A 23,228-nucleotide genomic window follows, 5' to 3' on the forward strand; every position below is an offset into this window, starting at 1 on the left:
TTACTTTGGGATTGAGTGTTCTAAACATGTCTCTTAGGTCTAAATTGTTTAGTGTTACTTAAGTCCTCTACTTCCTTATTGATCATTCGTCTACTTGTTCTACTTAGTGCTGAAACTGGGGAAGCTGGATGTAGTGGCATGCACCTGTAATCCCAACTACTCAGGAGGCTGAGGCAGGAGGATTGCTTGAGCCTAGGAGTTCAAGACCAGCCTGGGCAATATAGTGAGATCTTATCTCAAAAAAAGAAAAAGAAAAGAAAAGAAAGTAGAGTATTGAAGTCTCCAACTATTACTGTAGAACTATCTATTTCTCCCTTCATTTCTGTCCATTTTTGCTTCACATATTTGGTCTATTGTCAGGTGCATACATGTTTATATTTGTTTTATCTTTTTGATGAATTGAACCTTTCATGAATATATAATATACTTCTTTGTCTCTTGTAACAATTTTTGACTTACAGTCTATCTGGTGTGATATTTATATAGCCACCACAGACTCTTTAATATCTTTTTCCATCTTCTTACTTTTAACCTATTTGTGTCTTTGGATCTAAAGTGGGTCTTGGCTGGACACAGCAGCTCATGCCTGTAATCCCAACACTTTCGGAGGCCAAGGTGGAAGAGTCACCTGAGTTTAGAAGTTTGAAACCAGACTAGGCAACATAGTAAGATCCCATAGCTACAAAAAAATGAAAATAACTAGGTATGGTGGCACACACTTGTAGTTCCAGCTACTTGGAGGCTGAGGCAGGAGGATAACTTGAGCCTGGGAGGTTGAGGCTGCAGTGAGCCATGATCATATCACTGTACTCCAGCCTAGGCAACAACAGAGTGAGACCCTGTCTCTTAAAAAAAATAAGGAAAATAAAATGAGTCTCTTGTAGACAACACATAGATAAATTATGGGTTTTTTTTTTTTAATCTATTCTTCCAACAACAACAAAAAAAAACTATTCTTCCAAACTCTGTTATTTAATTGGGGAGTTTATTCCATTTACCTTTAAAGTAATCACTGATAACAAACTCTTACTCCTGCCATCTTGCTATTTGGCTATATATTTTTGTTTCTTAATTCTTCTAATATTGCCTTTTGTATTTAATTGATTTTTTGCAATGTGCTGTGTTGATTTTTTTCGCATTACCTTTTTGATTTTTTTTCCTTTTTATTCTTTTTCAGTTTCTTTCCTCTGACAGGATACAAGACAAACACTCAGTTTGCCTGAGTTTTAAAAGTATATTTCCTTTGCCCCAATTAATGAGCAATAAAGACACAAATCCATTTGGCAAAGTGAACAGGGGTTTTTCCATATTTTTAAAGGTTATTTTTCTATTGGCCAGGCATGGTGGTGCAGGCCTGTGGTCCTAGCTACTCAGGAGGCTGAAGTGGGAGGATCACTGGAGTCTGGAAAGTTGAGGCTGCAGTGAGCCATGATCGTGCCACTGCACTCTAGCCTGGGTGACAGAGTGATACCCTGTCTAAAAAAGCAAGACAAAACAAAAAAAACCCACTTATTTTCCTTGTGGCCATCTTGGAGATTACAATTAATATCTTAAATGTATTTTATTTATTTATTTATTTATTTTGAGACAGAGTCTCGCTCTGTCTCCAGGCTGGAGCGCAGTGGCATGATCTTGGCTCACTGCAACCTCTGCCTCCCGGGTTCAAGTGATTCTCCTGCCTCAGCCTCCGGAGTAGCTGGGACTACAGGCGCAGCTAATTTTTGTATTTTTTAGTAGTGATGGGGTTTCACCATGTTGGCCAGGAGGTCTTGATCTCTTGACCCCGTGATCTGCCTGCCTCAGCCTCCCAAAGTGCTGGGATTACAGTCGTGAGCCACCTGGCCCGGCTAATATCTTAAATTTAAAACAATCTCACCAGGCACAAGGGTATGCACCTGTAATCCCAGCTACTCAGGAGGCTGAGGCAGAAGGATCTTTTGAACCCAGGGGTTTGAAACCAGCCTGGGCAATATAGTGAGACCTCATCTAAAAACAAACAAACAAACAAAAAAAGACAAAACAAAAACCACATAGCAATCCAGCTTGAATTAATACCAATTTAGCTTCAATATCTATAAAGATTTTACCCCATACATCTGCATCTTTTCCCATTATGTTGCTAATGTCACAAATTATATCTGTATACATTGTGTGCCCATTATCATAGGTTTACAATTATTGTTTTATGCATTTGTTTTTTAAATCATATAGGCAAAAAAGAGGAGTTACAAACCAAAAATGCAATATTATGGGCTTTTATATTTACACATGTAGTTACCTTATTATTGTTCCTTATTTCTTTATATGGCTTCAAGTTACTGTCTAGTGTCCTTTCATTTCAGGCTAATGGACTCCCTTTAGCATTTTTGGTAAGGCAAGTCTACTAACAATGAATTACTTCAGCTTTGATTTATCTAGAAGTGTCATAATTTTGCCTTCATTTTTGAAGGATAGTTTTGCCAGATATATAATTCTTGATTGGCAGGATTTTTTTAAGCACTTTAAATACCATTGTCTCTTTGTATCTTTCTGGGGATTGGTTCCAGGACCCCCCAGCAGATATCAACATTCACAGATGCTCAAGTGTCTTATATAAAATGGTTTGAGCCAGGCACAGTGGCTCATGCCTGTAATTCCAGCCTTTGGGAGGCCAAAGCAGAAGGATTGCTTGAGCCCAGGAGTTTGAGACCAAGCTGGGCAACATAGTGAGATCTTGTCACTACAAAAAAATAAAAATTAAAAAAGACTGTAAAAAAAATATTAATAGCTACTTGAGGGGCTGAAGCTATAGTTTCAGTCCAGGAGGTCAAGGCTTCAGTGAGCCATGATCACAAGACTGCACTCCAGCCTGGGTAACAGAGCAAGACTGTGTCTAAAAAAATACTAATAAAAATAGCTGGGCATGGTGGCTAACACCTGTAATCCCAGCACTTTGGGAGGCCAATAAGGGTGGATCACTTGGGGTCAGGAATTTGAGACCAGCCTGGCAAACATGGTGAAACCCTGTCTCTACTAAAAATACAAAAATTAGCCTGGCACGGTGGCTCACGCCTGTAATCCCAGCACTTTGGGAGGCCAAAGCGGGTGGATCACCTGAGGTCAGGAGTTCGAGACCAGCCTGGCCAACATGGTGAAACCCCGTATCTATTAAAAATATAAAAATGAGCTGCGCATGGTGGCGGGTGCCTGTAATCCCAGCTACTGGGGAGGCCAAGGCAGGAAAATTGCTTGAACCCTGGAGGTGGAGGTTGCAGTGAACTGAGATCACGCCACTACACTCCAGCCTGGGTGATGGAGCGAGACTCCATCTAAAAAGGAAAACAACAACAACAACACACACACACAAAACTAATAAAACTAAAAAAAAAAGTTATAGTATTTGCACATAACCTATGTACATCCTCCCACATACTTTAAATCATCTCTAGATTACTTATAATTCCTAATACAATGTAAATGTTATGTAAATTATTATACTGTATTGTTTAGGGAATCATGACAAGAAAAAGTCTGTAAATGCTCAGTACAGACAAAACCATTTTTCTCCCAAATATTTTTGATTCATGCTTGCTTGAATCCACAGATGCAGAGCCTCTGGATATAAAGGGCCAACTTTATGTTATCCCATGGTTTCTGGGGATAAGTCTGTTTTTAGTCTTATTGAAGATCCATTGCACATAATAAGCTGCTTCTCTCTTGCTGTTTTCAAGATTCTTTCTTTATCTTTGTAGGTTTTTTTTTTTTTTTTTGAAGACTGTATTCTTTGTATTCACTGAAGACTTCATTTTGTTATTTTAGTAGTTAGCCAGTGACCTAACATAGAATTCCTTAAATGCCTGTGACCAAAAAAAAAGTTTTGTTTTGTTTTTTAAAAGGAAGAAGAAAGAAACAAATAAAAAAAGAAGCAAAAAGAATAAAGAAGAATATGAAAAAGAAAACAAAGGAAGGAAGGAAGGAAAAAAGAAAAAGAAAGAATTTTCTAGGTCTTTGCAGATTGGCTCTGTGTGGAGTCATTCCTAAGCTTAGCCAGGCAATTTACAGCTCTATTTTAGCCTTCACTTCTTGCTTGTGCTGAGCCCAAAGACCAGACAGAGATGAAAGCTTACTGTCTTACTGGGCCTTTTCTGCACATGAGTCCTACCCTGGGTGTGCTTTCTGCTCTCTCTAGTACACATGGGAACTTTTTGAAGCCCTTATTCTCCCAAAAATACCACTTCCAAACTTTTCCCAGTCTTTCAGGGTGTCAGTTGTTTGCCTCAACTGTTATTTTTGCTTCTGGCAGCAGTTCCTTGTTCTTTTGTTCTTTAGCAGTTTTCAGGGAACATCCTCTGTATAGCTGCTCTGCCTTGAGAGAGTTCTGAGATTGGTGAAGCAAAGAGAATTCCCTTTCATCAGTTCTTCGGGGGAAACTGCAGACAATCAAAAAAGATAAACACAATTCATTGGGATCAAGATCTTCTCTGCTCCCTCCCTAACCAGGAACCCCCACCAGAAATTTGGGCTGCTTTCTTCAAGATTAGCCCTGTGCTGGGGAGGGGTTGGAGCTAGGGTAAGTTAAAACACCACAGAGATCTCTTACCATATTTAAGTTGCCTTTCTCCTGGTTAAGCATTGGTTGCTGTAAACCTCTATCTTTCAGGTTAAAATAAGGTTGTTTCTGGCCGTTTTTGCTAGGTGTTTCTGGGGATTAATGGACTCTTGGAGTTCCCTACTCTGCCATTTTCACTGATGTCATCTTCTTTTGCCCATTTTAAAATTGGGTTGTCTTTTTATTATTGAGTTGTAAGAGCTCTTTATATATTCTGGGTACAAGTCACTTGTCAGGTACACTATTTAAACTTTTTACCATGAGAATCTATTACTTCTTTTTAAAAAATTTTTTTTTGTTTTTGAGACACACTCTCACTTTGTTGCCCAGGCTGGAGGGCAGTGGTATGATCTTGGCTCACTGAAACCTCTGCTCTCTGGGTTCAAGCAATTCTCCTGCCTCAGCCTCCCTAGTAGCTGGGATTACAGCCGTGTGCTACTACACCTGGCTAACTTTTGTATTTTTAATAGAGACGGGGTTTCACCATGTCAGCCAGGCTGGTCTCGAACTCCTGACCTCAAGTGATTCGCCAGCCTTGGCCTCCCAAAGTGCTGGGATTACAGGTGTGAGCCACCATGCCCGTGGAGAATGTATTACTTTTGTAATTTAAAAAATAATAGTAATAAAATAAAGATCTGTACAATGTTTCAAATCTGTCTGGTGATACACAAAAGTTTCTGGAAATAGTTGCCCTTTCCATCAGAGTGTAACTCTGTCCAGTTTCTTTCCCCATCCACCAGTGGACATCGCCTTTCTTCCTCTCTCTCTTGCAGAGACTGCCCCCTGCTGCGGTGTTGGCTGGTGAAGTTGTTGGTGAGGAGGCAGAGGGCTCTTTGCCCTGGATTGTCTCACGGCTCTTGGAAGGAAACAACTACAGTGGCCTACTTCTTCGCCTGGACCCCCAAGGTGGCCAGGGAGGGAGTGTGGAGTTCTTTGGGAAGCTCTGAGATCTGTCCTTAGGCCTGCCTCACCCATCACCCAACCAGCCTCAGCCCCAACCCCAGCCCAGAGAGAGCGTCTGACGCTCCAAGAGGGCCCCAGAGTGCCTAGGCTGACAGAGACTGGAGAGGCAAGGTAAGGTCAATAGTAAAAGTAACCCCTCACCCTTCAGAGGCCCTAAACCACTTACCAAGCATTTTTGCACAATGCCTTTGATTCTTACCACAACCCCATGAGGCAGATATAACTTACAAATAAGGAAAGAGAGGGAGGCCTAATCTATAAATGAGGAGAGAGAGGATAAGAGAAGAGAAGGGAGTCTCCTATTTTCATACACCCATTAAAAATCAAGCCTCAGCTGGGTGCGGTGGCTCATGCCTGCAATCCCAGCATTTTGGGAGGCTGAGGTGGGCAGATCACCTGAGGTCAGGAGTTCGAGACTAGCCTGGCCAACATGGTGAAACCCCATCTCTACTAAAAATACAAAAATTAGCTGGGCATGGTGGCAGGCACCTGTAGTCCCAGCTACTTGGGAGGCTGAGGCACGAGAACTGCTTGAACCTGGGAGGCAGAGGTTGCAGTGAGCCAAGGTCGTGCTACTGCACTCTAGCCTGGGCGACAGAGTGAGACTCCATCTCAAAAAAACAAAAAATAAAAAAACAAAGCCTCTGTGTCCTTAATGTAGATGCTGGTGGAAAAAAAGAAAAAAAAATCAAGCCTCTGAAATGTTATGATGTCAGGGATTTTGGGGAGGTCGAGGTGGGGGTATTGATCAAACAGAAATGGCATGAGTTGATAACTGTCAAAGCTAGGTGACAGGTAGAGAGGATTTCCTATACTTTGTATATGTTTGAAATTTTCCATAATAAAAGAGTAAAAAAATGCCTGGCCCTCGTCTCCAAAATCAACAAACACACATTCATTCAGCTAGCAAGTTCCCAGACCTCCCCTGTGGGAGGTCCCTTGGAATGAGGAAGTTAGGTTAGAGCAGTTCACACCCACAAGGATAAAGCAGTGAGGGCCAGATGTGTTTATCTTCAGGCCAGTTTGGTATCATGTTGAAGGGCATGGGCTTGAGTTTAGGCTCTGCCACTTGCCAAGAAGTTGCTTGACCTCTTTGAGCTTCTATTGCCTCATCTGGAAAATGTCGGGGGAGGCAGGATAGATTAGAGCTTCTGCCTGATTGGAGTGTTGTGTGGATAAAAAGAGGCAATCCATGAACAGCCTTAGTGAAGTGCCATGAAGCATATGTGAAAGCCTAGTGGGGGTTAGATATTTTTATGAATAGTACTACTAATAAAAAGTAAAAGTATCACAAGCAGCATGCTTTGGAGTCCACAGGAAGGAGTAATTCACTTGGAGTGTCCCTTTACTAGGTAGCTCCCTCAGTTTGCTCCAGGCTGCTCTGTTGGGGGCCTCAGGAAGGAGAATGCAGGTGAAACAGGTAAGGCCCACCCTGTGGAATGCAGTAGAAGAGGCTCAGGCCCGCTGGGCTGGCCTGAGGCCCCTGTGTTTAGGCCTCCTTGAGGACACCCTGACGGACAGTGAGCTAAGCCAGCTGGGAAGGGCACTGCGGGAGCTAGAGGTGAGCAAGGCGAAGCCTGAGGGCACCTGGGCTAGCCATGGCCAGTACCCACCTTGAACCCTTTCTCCACAGGTTGTAAAAGCGTGGAGCCAGCACCCAAGAAGCCAGATGCTCCAAGGAGCCAGAGCTGAGGTGATGAGGCTTCCAGAACCACAGGTATGTCTTTGCATTCACCCTTTTGGGAGCCACATTTGTGTCTGCCTTCTTGTCCTCTTTCCAAAGGAAGACCTCCATTCATTCATTGACTTATTGATTCCCAAACACTTATTGACCACCCACTGTGTGCTGGGCCCGGTGCCACATAGGCCCTGGGAATTCCCTGCCCTCATGGAGCTTATAATCTCCTGGGAAGAAACAATTGCACCACCATAATCGGTGCTCTGAAAGGCTTATAAACACAGAGTTCTGTGGGGCATCTAAGTTAGCCTTGGCAAGAGAGGGATGGAAGACTTCATGGAGGAAGTGATTCCTGAAGGAGGTCAACAAAGATGAATGAAGAACCTGAAGGCAGACAGAATGACAGGCAAAGACAGGAGGCGCAGGCTGAAGTGAGCTGAGATTGCACCACTGCACTCCAGCCTGGGTGACACAGCGAGACTCTGTCATAAAAAAGAAAAAGAAAAAGAAAAGAAAAGATGTGAGACCTGTGAGCCTGGGGTCACAGGCGTAATCAGGAAAGAGGCAAGAAAGTGCTTGGTTCCCCTGAGGGAGTGCAAGTAGCTCAACTTATTGGAGAATAAAACTTGAAGAAGAGTCAGGAGAGAAGGACTGGAGAGGACAGCAGGGGCCAGGTCACACAGGGTTTTGTAAAACAGAGATGTTTGGACTTTGTCTTAAAGGTCACAGGTGAGCCACAAAAGTATGTTAAGCAGGAAAGAACACTGTGCCCTTTTCAGGTGAGCAAACTGAGGCTTAAAGAAAAGATGTGAGGCTGAGCGTGGTGGCTCATGTCTGTAATCCCAGCAATTTGGGAGGCCGAGGTGGGCAGATCACCTGAGGTCAGGAGTTCAAGACCAGCCTGGCCAACATGCAGAAACCCCGTCTCTACTAAAAATACAAAAATTAGCCTGGTGTGGCGGCGCACGCTTGTAGTCCCAGCTACTCGGGCGGCTGAGGCAAAAGGACCACTTGAACCTGGGAGGCAGAGGTTGCAGTGAGCCGAGATCATGCCATTGGACTCCAGCCTGGGCAACAAGAGTGAAACTCCATCGCAAAAAGGAAAAGAAAAGAAAAGAAAAGAAAAGATGTGAGAGGGCCGGGCGCAGTGGCTCAAACGCCTGTAATCCCAACACTTGGGGAGGCTGAGATGGGCAGATCACCTGAGGCCAGGAGTTCGAGACCAGCCTGGCCAACATGGTGAAACCTCGTCTCTACTCAAAAATACAAAAATTAGCCAGGCATGGTGGCGCATGCCTGTAGTCCCAGCTACCCAGGAGGCTGAGGTGGGATAATCACTTGAACCCGGGAGGCGCAGGCTGAAGTGAGCTGAGATTGCACCACTGCACTCCAGCCTGGGTGACACAGTGAGACTCTGTCATAAAAAAGAAAAAGAAAAAGAAAAAGAAAAGATGTGAGACCTGTGAGCCTGGGGTCCCAGGCGTAATCAGGAGCAGCAGAAGTATAATCACACTCAAGTCCTTAGACTCCTAATCTAGTGCTCTTTCATCCCCTTAGGCTGCATGGCCTTTCTCGTCTTCCATGATTTATCACAGGGTGGTTGAAACCCTGTCCCTGTCCAGCCTCTCCTGGCCTTTCTCTTTTTTTTTCATAATTGCTTACAACTTGTTTTTACAGCCTTGGGGCTTGGGAATCAGGCATGGTAGCTCGTATTTATTGAGCAAGTGCCTTACTGCTCAGTGCTTTTGGTGCAGTACTTCATTTCATTCTCTCCACAACTTTTATCAGCTCAATTTGATAGAGAAGCACATGGAGACTAGGCCAGTCACCTGCTCGAGGTCATTCAGCTAAGAAGAGGAGGGGCTGGGACCCTGATCTATCTGATTTCCAAGGCCTGATCTTAACCTACACTGTCCTGGGAGGAAAGGTGTGGAACGGTCACTTCCAATATCTTCTCAGCAGGTGATAGAGTCACCAGTAAGCCAGAGCCCATGCCTCGAAGGAGAGCCCTAAGATGGGTCTGGGACTTGGGGATGAGCTGGGAGTGGGAGGTCTTCCCTGCCTTTGGTGTGATTAATTACATTTTCCTCTAGTGGCAGAAAGAATGGCAACTCTAAGGCGTGGGCTCCACCAAAAGAATCCTTTCAGGCACCCTAAGGAACAGGTAATACCTCATGTACCCCAGGAATGACTAGAAGCTGTAGGGGAAGTGAAGAGCTGCAGAGCCCCAGCTAATGTGCCCCTGCTTACCCTGCCCCAATATCAGGGAGAAATACGAAGTTGTTGACAAATAAAGGACCTGAGGGTGACTAGACCCCTAAGGCAGGGGCATGGGGAGGGACTGTTTTCCTATTTATTGGATTAAGGGTATAGGATCCTTAGAGGCACTATGGCACCTCTTGGCAGAGCCACTACCTTCCTCTCCCCACCATGGCCTCCTGAGTCTCTGCCCAGGCTACAAGCTCTTCCAGGCTAGTTGCATCCTGGATGTTGTTCTGGGAGCGGCCCTGGTGATGAGGTTCTATTGGAAAAGTTGGGCTCTGGTCCTAAATCTGTGCACACACATGGACTTCTGACTGAGCTCAGCAAGCACCAGATGTGGCCCGGCAGTTCTTCTTGGCCCAGGCCCAGAGGCAGAGACTGAGGGAGCAGCACCAAATTTGGATTCGAGAGAAGCTGAAGCATTTGGAACAGAAGGAGGAGGTGGCAGATGACCAGGTCAAAGGCCTGGTGGCTGAAGAGGAGGTAAGGAGGGTCAAATAGGGGACTTGAGGCTCTAATTGGTCCAGGCACTGTGCTAGGGGCTGGGATCCATCATCAGTCAAAATCGACTGGGATCCATCATCAGTCAAAATCGTTCATACCCTCTCTCATGGCCCTCCCAGCCTTGTCAGGGATAGATGAGGTAATTCGCAGTGCTAAATGATGGGATGGGGGAGCTAGGGGCATGTGGGACCAAAAAGGCATATCTGACCCAGGCTGGAGTGGATCAGAGGAGATGGAATCTAAGTTGAGCCTTAAAGGACAGGCAGAAATCAGCCAGGGGAATTCACTGGACACTGAGCTTAACAAGGGCAGTTACTGTTCATCAGTAACTAATGGGGGGGTGGTGGAGTGGGGACATGTTCTCAGAGAAGACAAAACAGTATAAGCAAAGGTTCAGAGGGAAACAATGGCAAAGTGGGTCTGGGAACTGCAAATTCTCCAATCTGGCTGGAGCTGAATAGGTGCATAGTCAGAAGCGAGGCTAAAGAGACAAGTGTGTGCAGCTCTGGCTTTGGACTTTACCCCAAGGAGAGTTGCAAACCACTGAAAGGCATGTGCCATGTCAGCTCTGACCTTTACTAGCCATGATAATTTGGGCAAGTTAGGTCACTTCTCTGATCCACTGTTGCCAATCTGTAAGACAGCAATGCCACATATGGTTGTTATTGGATAAAATAATACACCTTAAGTATTTAGCACAGAGCCTGGCACATAGTTAGCACTCAACAAAGAGTATGTGTTATCACTGAAGGCCTGTGAGGAGAGGCAGAGATGGCAGTAGGAACAGATGGTGCTGAGATTCCAGCTGGAGGCCCTTCAGGAAGAGTGGGACATGGCACAGCAGGACCTGGCAGCCCTCTATGACCTGCATGTGCAGGCCACCCGAGCTCAGACACACCATATGCTGCGGGTCAGTGGGGATGGAGGATAGGCCTTGAGCTGGCTCCAAGGCTGGCTGAGTGACAGGCATCTCTGAATCTGGGCACAGGTATTCCAAGCCTGGCAGGGCCAGTGGGAGGAGCGGGCCAGGACCACAGAACATCATCACTGCAGCCTGCTGGTGGGCATCCTGGAAGAAACCATCAACCTGGCCACACAGAATCAGGAGCTCCAAGCTGAGAACCAGCAGCTTCGGCAGGGTGCAGACTAGGCTGGGGGTAGTCATGCTGGACCTGTCCTGGGGAGAAACCTGATCAGGAACCCTTTAGAGGAAGTTTCCTGTCTGCTTATTCTGGAGGGTCCTAGAAGGGAGAGAAAGGTGAGACAAAACCAAGCTGATCCTTATTATGGATAATTAATAACACAAACCATGTCTCATTGTTCCAGTCCTTACTAAGCGCCTAATATTATTTTATTTAGCCTCTCCAGCTACCACATATAGTAGGTACCATTTGATCCTTATTTCAGGGATAAGGCAACTAAAGCTAGGAGAGGTTAAATAACTGCCCAAGAACAGTCAGCTAAGTGGAAGATCCAGAATTCAAATTCAAGTCTGTCCATAGTTCTACACTACATAGTAGTGGCTTACAAGCTTCTGTGTGCATCAGAACCACCTAGGGAGCTTAAGAGAAAGGAAAAAAAGATTCCCAAACACTACTCCCTGATTCTGCTTTAATAGGTCTGAGATAGGCCTAGGGCCACCCCACCCCCCACCTTTGTTTTTTTTAGAAACTTACCACATATTCTATCATAGAATCAGGGCCTGACATTCCCCTGGCCATGATTTTAAGACAGATGACAGGCAGAAACTGTAAGGGAACCTGAGGAAATGAAAACCAAAACCACATCGGCTTTCTTAAGTTTTCTGGCCTAGAGTCTAGTTTGTCCTGCTCGGCCCAGCACCTGCTGTTCCAGACTCCCTCCGCATTCCCCTGGGCCCAAGTTTTGTGCTCCAGGGAAATTTCAAAAGCTCTGTGACAGGGAAATGTCTCAGTTCCATGGAACTCTCACAGGAAATAATGCCACTGGCAACAGCTTGGAGAAAACAATTTTTTCTTAGTCTGAAAGTTACCCCAGAATTAAGATACTCAGGACCCCAGAGGAACAAAATTGTTTGAGGGGAGTTGTGCAGACAGAAGACACAAGACAATCATGGCTGTGGTTGTAGGAACCACCCTACAGCCTAGAAGACTTTATTTAGACCTTATTGCTTATGCAGTTAGAGACACTGATTGAGCTACAGGTTTCCTGTACCCGGTCTCAGGTCACTCTGTGCAGAGCTTCCCCAGGCTGTTGGGAGCTGGGAGACTGCTAGGCAGGGGCAGGCCCCAGAGTGGGAAGCATGGTACCTCCTAGGAGCCTCAGAGTGGGTAGCAGGCTTCAAGATGGCCCTCAGGGTGAACAGAGAGGTCAGGAGTGTCAGCTTAAGCCAGGGCCCAGGGGCTACATTCCCTGAGATGAGTCAAGCCCAGCCAGCCCTCTCTGGGGTTTCCAGAACCAAGGCTAGGTGTGGGGAGCGGCACTGTAGAAAGCGCAGGGAGCATGTCTCTAGGCATTGCTGGAACTGGGGGAGACTGTCAGAGTGGCTGGGGTAATGGTTGTATAATCTGTGGCAACTGGGCCTTCTTGCATGAAAGTGGAAGGGTGAGGATCCCTTATGGAAGAGTCATGCACCATGGCTGGGCTGGACTAGCCAGCTCCAGTGGCTCTGCTGGGTGACTAAAGTAGGCAAGGAAAGCCACTTGTTGCCCACACCCCACTTTCATCAACTCTGTTCATGCAGGACAAGGCAGGGAGCTGCCCAACAAGGATGGGGTCATTTCTCAGGCCTAGGTATTGATGTTACCTTAATTCTTCAGTCTGGAAGAACTCGGTTGGGGGTGGGGGATGGTAAGCATTTCCTTAACCAAATCCACTTTTCACATCTCCTAGGGGTAACCCTTCATCCACCCATCTCCAGAGAATAACCTGGCTGCCCTCACTTCTCCAGCTTTTCTCACAAGGCACTTGTTACAGGGCTGCTGATGGGAGGGGGAGGAAAGCCTGGGAGGAGGATCTGGTGGTGGCGCCCAATCTACAGAGTCTGGAATCAGGGTGGAAGTTGTCAGGGACTAGCGGCTGCCATAGTACAGGCGCATGGCCAGGCCAATGAGCAATGTGGCCAGGAAGAAGGCGGCTGTGAGCTGCAGCCGTAGCAGGACTGCTGAGAGCACGGCGTTGACCACCAGTGAGCAGGACACCACAAAGAGGCGTGTGATGCTGCTGCCATGCTTCAAGACAGCGGACATGAGCAGTCCATTTAGTGCCTGGCTCAGCACCACGAGTGCTGCCCATCCTGAGAAACCTTCCAGGAGGCCTGGGCCGGGGCCGCCGCCAGCATGCAGACCTAGATTCAGGAGCACACCAAAAGTGTAGAGGAAGAGGTTCTGAAGTGCCAGGGGCAGCCGCTGTCGCTTCATGAGCAGCTCTGTGTACACTGAAGACAAGCCTGAGATGAGGCAGTACAGGATGAGGAGCAGCAGGCCTAGCGGAGTGATATGCAGGGGCATGGGGCTGGCAGCAGCTGCTGGAGGGGGACTGGGAAGGGTGTTCCCGGGAACTTGAAGGCCGCCTGCTGCATAGCAGGCCCCCGCAGCCATCAGCAGCAGCAGCGCTAACCCCTGACGCACAGAGAGGCGGTGCCGGAGGCAGAGGCAGTAGAGCACAGCTGTGCTTCCAATCTTGAGATTACTCAGCACCTGGTAGGTGCTGGGGTCCATGTAACGCTGAAGATAGATCACCAGGTTGTTGTTAGCGCCATAGAGCAGGGCTGATAGTGCAAAGGGAGCAGCCTGGCGCCAGGGTGGGGCCCCCTGGGGCCATGCTTGCCAGCCTACCAGAAGGGAGAAGGTGCATAACAGTAGCTTGGTCAGCTCAGTCAGCAGCACGGCTGAGGAGGGCCGGAAGGGCACTCGGCCGTCCACATGGCACAGTGCCAGCAATGGGGCATGGGCACCATACATGGCAGTGGATAGGAGTAGCATCAGGGTCCAGCGGGCCTGCCCGGGACGGCCCAGGCCTGGCATACCCCCATCCTCTACACTCATACCCACACAAGACCCTGGGTGGCTAAGGGGCAGCAGGGATTGCAACACGTTTGGGGAAAATCAAGTTATGGAGCCAGCTCCCAGGAAGGAGGAGCTGTGGAACATCGCCAGAGAGAATACTGAGGATCAGAGGCTTCTACCAACTCCACAGTCAGGGCTTGAAGAGTAAGGGGCTGGTGGTGCTTGAAGCCACAGTCTTGGGGCTAGTCCCATGGAGTTAGGAAGGGGAAGAAGGAATCCAGGTGCAGGCTGAGGAACTACTGTCCACAATCTGCAGGAAGGGAGGCAAGGATGAAGGTGGCAGGAAAGCTGGAGATAGCAAATGGATGACAGCTGGGGAATCCAGATAAAGTGTCTCCACCTGAATGCCGAGCTGCTCATCCTGCCTCTTCCATGGCACCTAGAGCTAGTCGGGCCCTTTGCGTAGTGACTGCAAATAGTCCCTTAATGTCTTCTCCACGTTGGGCACAGCATATGCCTGAGCTGCATAGATGCCAGTGCAGGTGCCCACAGCAAAGCCCAATACTGCTGATGCCCTCAGTTTGGCCACCACATAGCCAGCCAGGAATCCCTTGAGGAACGGGGAGGACAACAGTGAGCCATCCTGCAGAGAAAAATGCAGAAGGAAACTTAGCTAGGCTCTTCCCTGACTCTGTCCAGGGGCTACTCAAGCTGGGATTAGAGCATTCCACCACCAGCTCCTCCTCACCCTGGACAACCTTGGTATTTTCTCCAGATTTTTCCCAGGGTTCTGGGGCCAGAAAAAGAACCTAGCAGTTCTGAACACACAATCTCAGAACCCCAGGGTCAGAAAGCTCCAACCATAGAACTCCACTGCCACACAAGGTCAGAGATGCCCCTAGCCCTGCCGGTTTCTCCAGCCTCATTTCCTAGCATGCTGCCCAACTATTGTAGCCAAATGGACCTACCTCCTTTCACCCCTCATGTTTATAATGCTACTCCCTACCACAAGGACTTTACATATGCTGTTCTGCCTGGAATGTTCTTTCCTCCCCTCTTCATCTACTTAACCACTACTTATTAGTTCATGTGCCATTCAGAAAAATTGTCCTTAGGGTGACTGAGAATAGGCCCTCAATAATCATTTGCTGAATAAATCTCTACCATCCATTTAACACTCTCAAGAGCATGTTGGGCAATAAAGCCTAAGGCAGGGGTGGGGTGGGACAGTCCTTACCTGGCCCACTCCACTGCTGACTTCGTCTTCTACACGCCGCTGCAGGCGTTCCAGCTGGTTCTTGAGAAATGCCAGGTCCTTAAGCTTAGGCAGAGAATCCTAGGACAAGCGAGAGGCTGGCTCCAGCAGTCTGACTAAGCCCCACCCCTTGCTCAATTCCATCAGAAGCTAGGAATTGGGAGGGGATGGGGTGAGCCAGAAAGACCTTTTCCTATAAAAGCTTCCTGAGATGGCAGTGGCAAAGGAAGAAAAGCATTGAAAAGCACAGAATTCAAATGAGGGCCAGGAAGGGACTGACAGATGGGATCTGAACCAGTAACTTACATCAACCTCGACAACAATTTTATATAGCAAGCAGTATGTAGGAAGGGCAGGAGGGACAGCTAGGGATCTTTAATTAGGTCCATCAGGAAAGCACTACTGACTCCATTATGAGCTCCTTGAAAGTCGTGACCAGTCTGTCTTGGCTACTACGTTCTAGTGCCTGACATTTAGTAAATGTGTGGGTAATGCTGAGCTTCTAGACCAATGGTGAGTAATGGACCGAGGCAGTTTCCTGGACTATTTTATTGTCTTTGTTCCTGGATGGGCTTTACCTCTTTCTTCCCAAGGCCATCCCAAACTGAATGTGAGTGAGGATGACAAGACTGTCGGCAAGTGTGTAAGTAAATGGACTGAGTGATTTTGATCGCATATAAGTATGAAATTCAGAGTGTATGCAAGGGAGTGTTTGAATGAGGGTGGTGTGAGTGTCCGTGTGAATGGAAACATCGTGTCACTGGGAAGAAAATTTCGGGAGCGAGGGAATGGAGTAAAGTAAGGAGTGTTTAAGGGTGAATGTTTTTGAGTCTGTGCTAGTAACTGGGGTTCGTGATGGTTCCCAGGAGGGGACATCTGGGGGATCCACGGCTCCTCCCGCCTCGCCGAATGCTCTCCCCACACCACTCCACACTGTTGAGGCAGTGGATAGGAGCCTCAGAAGAAACAAGGGACATCCTCACTCCTGACCCGCTCCAGAGTCGCTTCTCCCCGGAACTAAAAAGGTCAAGGAGAGTGAAGACCACGCCCGGCTGCAGATCACCCCCACAGCCACTCACCTTGTCATCCGCCATCTTCCCCGCCGAACTTGTTGCGCAGGCGCATCCCCGCCTCCCTCACGCCGACTGCCCCGGCCATCTTTACTTAGGGCGAAGGCACTTCCGGAGCATTTTTGGAAAGGGAGAGGCGCTTTCCAGGTGGCCAAGTCCGCCTCTCCCAGATACTTCCACGTGACCCCCTCCCGTCGAGTCTCAGGCTGCGTGTGAGCGCACTCACGACCCGGGCGCGATGATCTCACTCGTGCGCGAGTGCGCGCGGCGCATGTTCGGCGTGTCGGTCTTCGGGCGCCTGATGAGTTCATAGTTGCGCGGTGGTGTCAGCGGTTTCGCTGGCGTTCGTGGGCCTCCCCCGGACCCACACACGGAAACACGCACCCATTCGGGGATCCAGACGCCCGTTTACACGTACCACCCCTGGGCGGGCTGTGCGGCTCAGGCCCTCCCCCGGGACCGGCCCGTGTCCCGCCCCGTGTGCCACCCCGTATTTGTGCGGCGCCAGCTGGCCGGGCAGCCTGCGGCGCAGAGAGGCTGGGCTTGCAGGCGCGGTAGCTCCAGAGGTCGCGCTGGGCTGAGAGTGCGGGCCGGCAGAGGCTGGCGGGGAGCAGCCGGGGTTATGCTGGGCAAGGATTACATGCTGGCCATCATTCTGGTCAACTGCGATGGTGTGCACGGAGGGGCCCGGTGGGAAGACCAGGAGCTGAGGGAGGACGAGGGAATCCGAAAGGCTACTCTGGGGCTCAAAGACAGGGTGGGGGATACCTCTCTGTATAGGGACCAGGGGGCGAATGAACCCGATCTTTACATGTGATGTCTTCAAGATTGAGGAGCTTGGATCTTCAGCCTAAGAACTGACCCATTTTGGGGATGGAGAGGGGTTTATGACAGCATGTTATTCTGAACTCACAAATCATATGCTCCCTCCTCTCTAATCCGGTGTTGCTGTAGATGACTTGTGGGGGGACCACAGTCTGGAGGGGGAGGCTGGCCTGCCTCCTGGCTGGAGGAAGATCCACGATGCTGCAGGTACTTACTACTGGCATGTACCCAGCGGTAGCACCCAGTGGCAGCGCCCAACCTGGGAACTAGGAGATGCAGAGGACCCAGGCACGGTAGGTGGAGTGTGAGGAGGAGGTCTGAGCCCGTGTGTGGACCTAGGTCTGCTGTTACATTGACTAACTCCCACTCTACAGGGAACGGAGGGGATTTGGGGACTGCGGCCCCCCAAAGGGAGATCCTTCTCCAGCCTGGAGAGTTCACTGGACCGGAGGTAACGGGTGGCCCAGGCGAAATGAAAGGCTTGGGGTTCCATGGTGTTCAAAAACGCAGCTGGACCCATGGTCTGCTTTCCAGCCCAGGTTCTGGATTCTGTCACATGTTTTGGGTTCTGATATGTTCTTGGCTCTGTCCCAAGTTCTTAACTGTCAGTATTTTGAGTTTTATCCCTTGTTCTAAGCTCTTGTTTGTAGCTACATGTTTTTCATATTCTTGGTCCTCCTAACCTATCATGTTCTAGACCTTGGCCACTAAGTTCTGTTCTAGGATCTTTTGTCCCACTTTGGGGTTCTGGTCCACATTTTGGACCCTGTTCCATTTTGTGACTTTTGTTTTTTATTTTTCGAGATGGAGTCTCACTCTGTCACCCAGGCTGGAGTGCAGTGGCACGATCTTGGCTCACTGCAACCTCCGCCTCCCAGGTTCAAGTGATTCTCCTGCCTCAGCCTCCTGAGTAGCTGGAACTACAGGCACACGCCACCATGCCCGGCTAATGTTTGTATTTTTAGTAGAGATGGGGTTTCACCATGTTGGCCAGGATGGTCTCGATATCCTGAGATCCACCCATCTCAGCCTCCCAAAGTGTTGGGATTACAGGCGTGAGCCACCACTGCACCTAGCCTTGTGACTTTTATTGTGTGTTCTGTGTCTGGGTCCTGTGTCCTGAATTTTCCCTCAAATTCTAAGTTACACTTTATGTTACGTTAATATGTCCTGGGCTCTACCTGCTCTGGTTTTATATTTCTGGTGCTATATTCTGGGTCTTGCCCCTCATCCTGTGCTTATCAAGTTGTCTAGGCCTCACCAGTGTCCCTACTGTAGGAAATGTGGTCCTCTTAACAGCTCTGCTCTCTTTCAGTAACTCTGTGTCCTGGTATGGTGAGGAATCCTACATCCAGAGCATGGAGCCAGGGGTTAAGGTAATGACTTGGGCCTGAGGGCATTGGGAGGTCCCAAGGGAAAGACAAGGGTGGGATTGGACTGAGCAGAGGTGATCGAGGGTGAAGACAGGGAGTATGTATTGTGGCACCTGCCACCCTACTCCATCCTTATTAATTCCTGTCCCTTCCCCCAACCTGTCAGTGCTTTGCAGTCCGCTCTCTGGGCTGGGTAGAGGTACCTGAAGAGGACTTGGCACCGGGGAAGAGCAGTATTGCAGTCAATAACTGTATCCAGCAGCTGGCCCAGACCTGCAGCCGGAGCCAGCCTCCAGATGGTGCCTGGGGTGAGGTGAGTTAGCTGGGCCCTTCAGTGGGTTGGGCCCAGGGCCCAGCAGAGGTAGCTGTCCCTGAATTGCCTATTTCTCATGGCAATGACCTTTATCTGAGCTCTGGGCTGACCTCTGTCCTTGGCAGGGCCAGAACATGCTGATGATCCTGAAGAAGGATGCCATGAGCCTAGTGAATCCCCTGGACCACAGTCTGATCCACTGCCAGCCTCTGGTGCACATCCGTGTGTGGGGTGTGGGGAGCTCCAAGGGCCGGTGAGGATGCCTACATCCCCCAAGCGAGAGCTACTTCTCCCTCCCTGCTGCAGGCTGTGATCCCCACCGATGCTGATCCCCAGTACTTGAACCCTTGGACACAGATCCTCTGATATGGACCCAGGATTGCTTCCCCTGCCTGGTCCAGCCCTGGTTGGGGAGGGTGGGCCCAGCTCAGCAGGGACAGATGGGGGAGAGTCCGAGAGGCTGGGCTGATTCCCTTCTGTGCTCCCACATGCTTCCGGAACAGTGACAGGTGAGTGAAAACCAGGTATCCTGAGCCCCATCCCTGACCTCCCTACTCCATCCCTGCTATATCCCTAGCCTGATTTTCCAGCCTCCTGCAGGCTCCTGCCTCTAACCAGCCTCTACCCCAGCCCCATCTCTGCCCCTGCTAGGGACTTCGCTTTTGTGGCAAGTGACAAAGATAGCTGTATGCTCAAGTGCCATGTGTTTCGCTGTGATGTCCCTGCCAAGGCCATTGCCAGTGCCCTACATGGGCTTTGTGCCCAGGTAAGTGTCAGGGGTGGGGCAGGGAATGTGGGTAAGGGGTTGGGTCTGAAGCTTCCAAGGTGGTTGGGGCGGTATTGGCCCTTTTACCCTAATTCCCCTCTCTCCCTGTGGCTCATGCTGGCTTCACTTTGTTTTAGATCTTGTCAGAGCGAGTAGGGGTCAGTGCTGATGCCTCTTGCTGCTCCCCAGATCCCATCTCCCCTGAAGACCTGCCACGGCAAGGTATGGGGAGGGGAGACCTGCATTGCTACATTGGGCTGCTTTGGTGCTGCTTTGTGGGCGGGGGAAGGGGGCGGTTTCTGTTTATTTAATACTTCTGTGGACTGGCCGGGCGCGGTGGCTCACGCTTGTAATCCCAGCACTTTGGGAGGCCGAGGCGGGTGGATCACGAGGTCAGGAGATCGAGACCATGGTGAAACCCCGCCTCTACTAAAAATACAAAAAATTAGCCGGGCGTGGTGGCAGGCGCCTGTAGTCCCAGCTACTCGGAGAGGCTGAGGCAGGAGAATGGCGTGAACCCGGGAGGCAGAGGTTGCAGTGAGCCGAGATCGTGCCACTGCACTCCAGCCTAGGGGACAGAGCGAGACTCCGTCTCAAAAAAAAAAAAAAAAATACTTCTGTGGATAAATTTCTGAGGTGTCTGGTCTCAGGGATCCCAAGCCACGAGTTGGAGGAGCATCTATGAGTCTTTTCTTCTACCAGCACCAGCTCTGACCTGAGTCCTGGCCCAGTCAGAAGGGTGGGGAAAAGGGTAATTGAAAGAGCTGCCAGGCCAGCTTGGTGTGTATATTTCAGTGGAGCTGCTGGATGCGGTAAGCCAAGCTGCTCAGAAGTATGAGGCACTGTACATGGGGACACTGCCAGTCACCAAAGCCATGGGTGAGGACTGAGGGGGCTGCATATGGTGGGCTGTGTGAGGCAAGGGGAAGGTGAGTGAGGTGGGGCCCATTATCATTTCTCAAGAGTCCTCCCATGGCCTTGTTATGGCCTGGGATCTACCAGCCTTCCCAACTCAGAATTCTAAGCCTTGCCCCAGCTATCGTATTCCCTATCTCTGAATCCCAAATCAGTGAGAGGGGGCTAGACACTCCCTGCAGACTCTTTCTTTTACAACTGGGAGACACGCTGGGCATGTTCCCCCAGGCATGGATGTGCTGAACGAGGCCATTGGTACCCTCACCGCCAGGGGGGACCGGAATGCCTGGGTCCCCACCATGCTCAGTGTGTCTGACTCTCTCATGACTGCACACCCCGTTCAGGTACCAGAAGAGGGTGAAGTTGGGGGCTTTGGAGGGGTGAGCAGGGATGCTGAGGGGTCACTGCTTGCTGTTGGAAAAGTTAAGTGGGTCTGGCCCATGCTTGGCCCTCTAGTGACTAGGCCTGGTGTGGGCAGGCAGAGGCCAGTACAGAGGAGGAGCCATTGTGGCAGTGCCCTGTGCGCCTTGTGACATTTATTGGTGTTGGCCGCGACCCACATACCTTTGGCCTCATCGCTGACCTGGGCCGTCAGAGCTTCCGGTGTGCAGCCTTCTGGTGCCAGCCCCATGCAGGGCGACTCTCCGAAGCTGTGCAGGCTGCCTGTATGGTGAGTCATGGGTGGGAATGGGTGGGTGGGATTGCCCTGCAGCTGCTCTCCACTGTTTACTGGGGATCCGGGTCAGCAGCCTCTTCAGAGATCACAAACCTGGGCTGATTCTGGTTCATTAATGTTTTGGCCCTCATGTTGTTTTTAGTAAGTTTTAATTAGTTGCCAATATTTAAAGGCCAGGACATTTCACATAATAATCGCTATTCTTGTTTTTCTTAAAATATCAAGAGCTCTGGCACTCAGTTCACACGTGTAAATGTCAGCACACAGCCAGAGTTGTGCAGAAGCTGTGCCCTAAAGAGTTGGCATTGTTCCTGTTTGTCTTATTTAGGTTTATTTTCTGGCATCTGTGGGCATTTGAGTGTGGGTTGCTTACACTTTGTTAGTTCAGTTTGCTCATTCATTCAACAAATATGGGTGCCTACGGGGTCCCAGGCACCATAGTTGACCCTGAGAATTTAGTGCCGTGGACGGCCCAGCGCTTGCCTTCACAAAACACTTAGGATAGAGCCAAGATAGACCAGAAATAAGTTGTACACCACTGGTTGATGGAAGAGGTGGCCCCTTTAGGGGTCAGGAAGGCTACCTGTAAGAGGTGATAGAAAACCGACAGCCCAAGAGGGAAGTTAGCCAGGTGAAGGGGAGTGGGGCAGGTGTACCAAGCACAGGGAACCTTAGCTGTGAAGGTGAGAGATATTAGTGGATGAGAGTATCTGAAAGAATCTAGTGTATCTGGCATGCAAGGGGGATGCAGTGACAGATGAGATCAGAGAGAATGACAGAAGCCAGGTTTGGGGGACCTCGTAGGTCAGGGTGATGAGTTTATCTGGAGGCACTAGGAAGCATTGAAGCCCGACAGTGAAGTCAGGGTTACGGATTACGATGACCACTTAAGCTATAGTATGGGTAAAAGATTTGGAGGACATAATAGCAGGTAGGAAGGCCAATTAGGACACCTTTGAGCTGTTCAGATGAGATGACTGGGAAAAGTTGCATTGGGGCTGGAGTTTGAGTTGTACACCCTTATCCTTGACTAGGGAATCCGCTTTGCCAGGGACTAGTCCCCACCAGTGAGAGATGGAAAAGAGGCAACATAGTGGTACATGTAATTAAGAGTTTAGGCTCTGCAATCAGAGAGAACTAGGTTTGAATGCCATTTCTGCCTTTCTCTGGCTGTGTGACCTTGGGCAAGTCATATACTCTCTGAATCTCAATTTCCTCATTTGCAGAACAGGGATAATAACCCCTCATAAATAACTGAATTATACAAAGCACTTAGCAGTGTCCAGCCCACCCTCCTTAAGTGTCTGATACATGTTTTATGATTTTGTTATTGAGCTACCTGGGAATGCTCTAGAAACTCCACATGTGGCCGACTACCAACCTTGTTATCAGACAGAAGCTTTGGCCAGTTCCCTGTCCTGCAGAAGCTTTCAGGGAGTCTAGAGGCAGAAAGTAGCTGGATCCTCACATTCCCCTTCTCCCTAGGTTCAGTACCAGAAGTGTCTTGTGGCCTCTGCAGCTCGAGGCAAGGCCTGGGGTGCCCAGGCCCGTGCCCGCCTGCGGCTCAAGCGGACCAGCTCCATGGATTCCCCAGGAGGTCCCCTGCCCCTCCCCCTGCTCAAAGGAGGGGTTGGTGGTGCAGGGGCAACCCCTCGAAAGCGGGGTGTCTTCTCTTTTCTTGATGCCTTCCGGCTGAAACCCTCTCTGCTCCATATGCCCTAAACTTTTCTGGGAAGGCTGGGGAAGGAGGCTCTGGGTCCATGCCTAATTCTATACCGTTTTATTCCTCAAGGCCTATAGCCTGTCACCCTTTGAAGCCTTCTCTGCCTGTCCCTCTGATCCTTGTCCACCGTCTATTTATTGCCCAATTTATTATTTATCCGGATGACTGGGAGGCACTGCACCACAACGTAGGACCCTGGCTCCCCTTTCCTTGGGTCCTTGTGTTCCTTGCCCCTGTCCAACCCTGGACAGTTGGCTCTACCTCAGTAACACTTTATAGCAAAATCAGTGCAAATAAAAATCCCTCAGTGACCTCACTGGATGTGAGTATA

At 49.3% G+C, this 23,228-nt stretch overlaps 3 protein-coding genes and 1 non-coding gene across 8 annotated transcripts; 1 reads left to right on the forward strand and 3 right to left on the reverse strand.

The window, feature by feature from the left end:
- Positions 1-1,176: 1,176 nt before the first annotated feature.
- On the reverse strand, positions 1,177-1,302 carry LOC129487086 (small nucleolar RNA SNORA27). Its single transcript, XR_008659211.1, has one exon. It is a non-coding gene; the product is annotated as a small nucleolar RNA SNORA27 (small nucleolar RNA).
- Positions 1,303-12,087: 10,785 nt separating this feature from the next.
- Positions 12,088-14,020, reverse strand: SLC35A4 (solute carrier family 35 member A4). Its single transcript, XM_055286021.2, has one exon. The coding sequence runs from the start codon at positions 14,018-14,020 to the stop codon at positions 13,046-13,048; it is 975 nt and encodes a 324-aa protein (XP_055141996.1). The 3' UTR covers positions 12,088-13,045.
- Positions 12,088-16,556, reverse strand: LOC129486301 (SLC35A4 upstream open reading frame protein). Its single transcript, XM_055286027.2, has 3 exons — positions 16,316-16,556; positions 15,219-15,317; positions 12,088-14,624 (listed from the first exon to the last, which is right to left on the reverse strand). Exons 1-3 carry the CDS (start codon positions 16,328-16,330, stop codon positions 14,427-14,429), a joined length of 312 nt encoding a protein of 103 aa, XP_055142002.1. The 5' UTR covers positions 16,331-16,556; the 3' UTR covers positions 12,088-14,426.
- On the forward strand, positions 16,503-23,213 carry APBB3 (amyloid beta precursor protein binding family B member 3). Of its 5 annotated transcripts, none has more exons than XM_055286011.2 (13): positions 16,763-16,977; positions 17,261-17,424; positions 17,506-17,582; positions 18,447-18,507; positions 18,671-18,817; positions 18,943-19,070; positions 19,321-19,326; positions 19,448-19,583; positions 19,721-19,805; positions 20,379-20,462; positions 20,727-20,842; positions 20,977-21,168; positions 22,660-23,213. In XM_055286011.2, exons 1-13 carry the CDS (start codon positions 16,929-16,931, stop codon positions 22,894-22,896), a joined length of 1,482 nt encoding a protein of 493 aa, XP_055141986.1. In that variant the 5' UTR covers positions 16,763-16,928; the 3' UTR covers positions 22,897-23,213. The 5 variants fall into 5 exon arrangements, with proteins under 5 accessions (XP_063498851.1, XP_055141986.1, XP_055141988.1 ...); XM_055286013.2 differs by having other exon boundaries at positions 19,469-19,583; XM_063642781.1 differs by lacking the exons at positions 16,763-16,977; positions 19,321-19,326 and adding an exon at positions 16,503-16,518.
- The last annotated feature ends 15 nt before the right edge of the window (positions 23,214-23,228 follow it).

The sequence above is a fragment of the Symphalangus syndactylus genome, chromosome 7 (genome assembly GCF_028878055.3).
Source record: "Symphalangus syndactylus isolate Jambi chromosome 7, NHGRI_mSymSyn1-v2.1_pri, whole genome shotgun sequence".
Lineage (NCBI taxonomy): Eukaryota > Metazoa > Chordata > Mammalia > Primates > Hylobatidae > Symphalangus > Symphalangus syndactylus.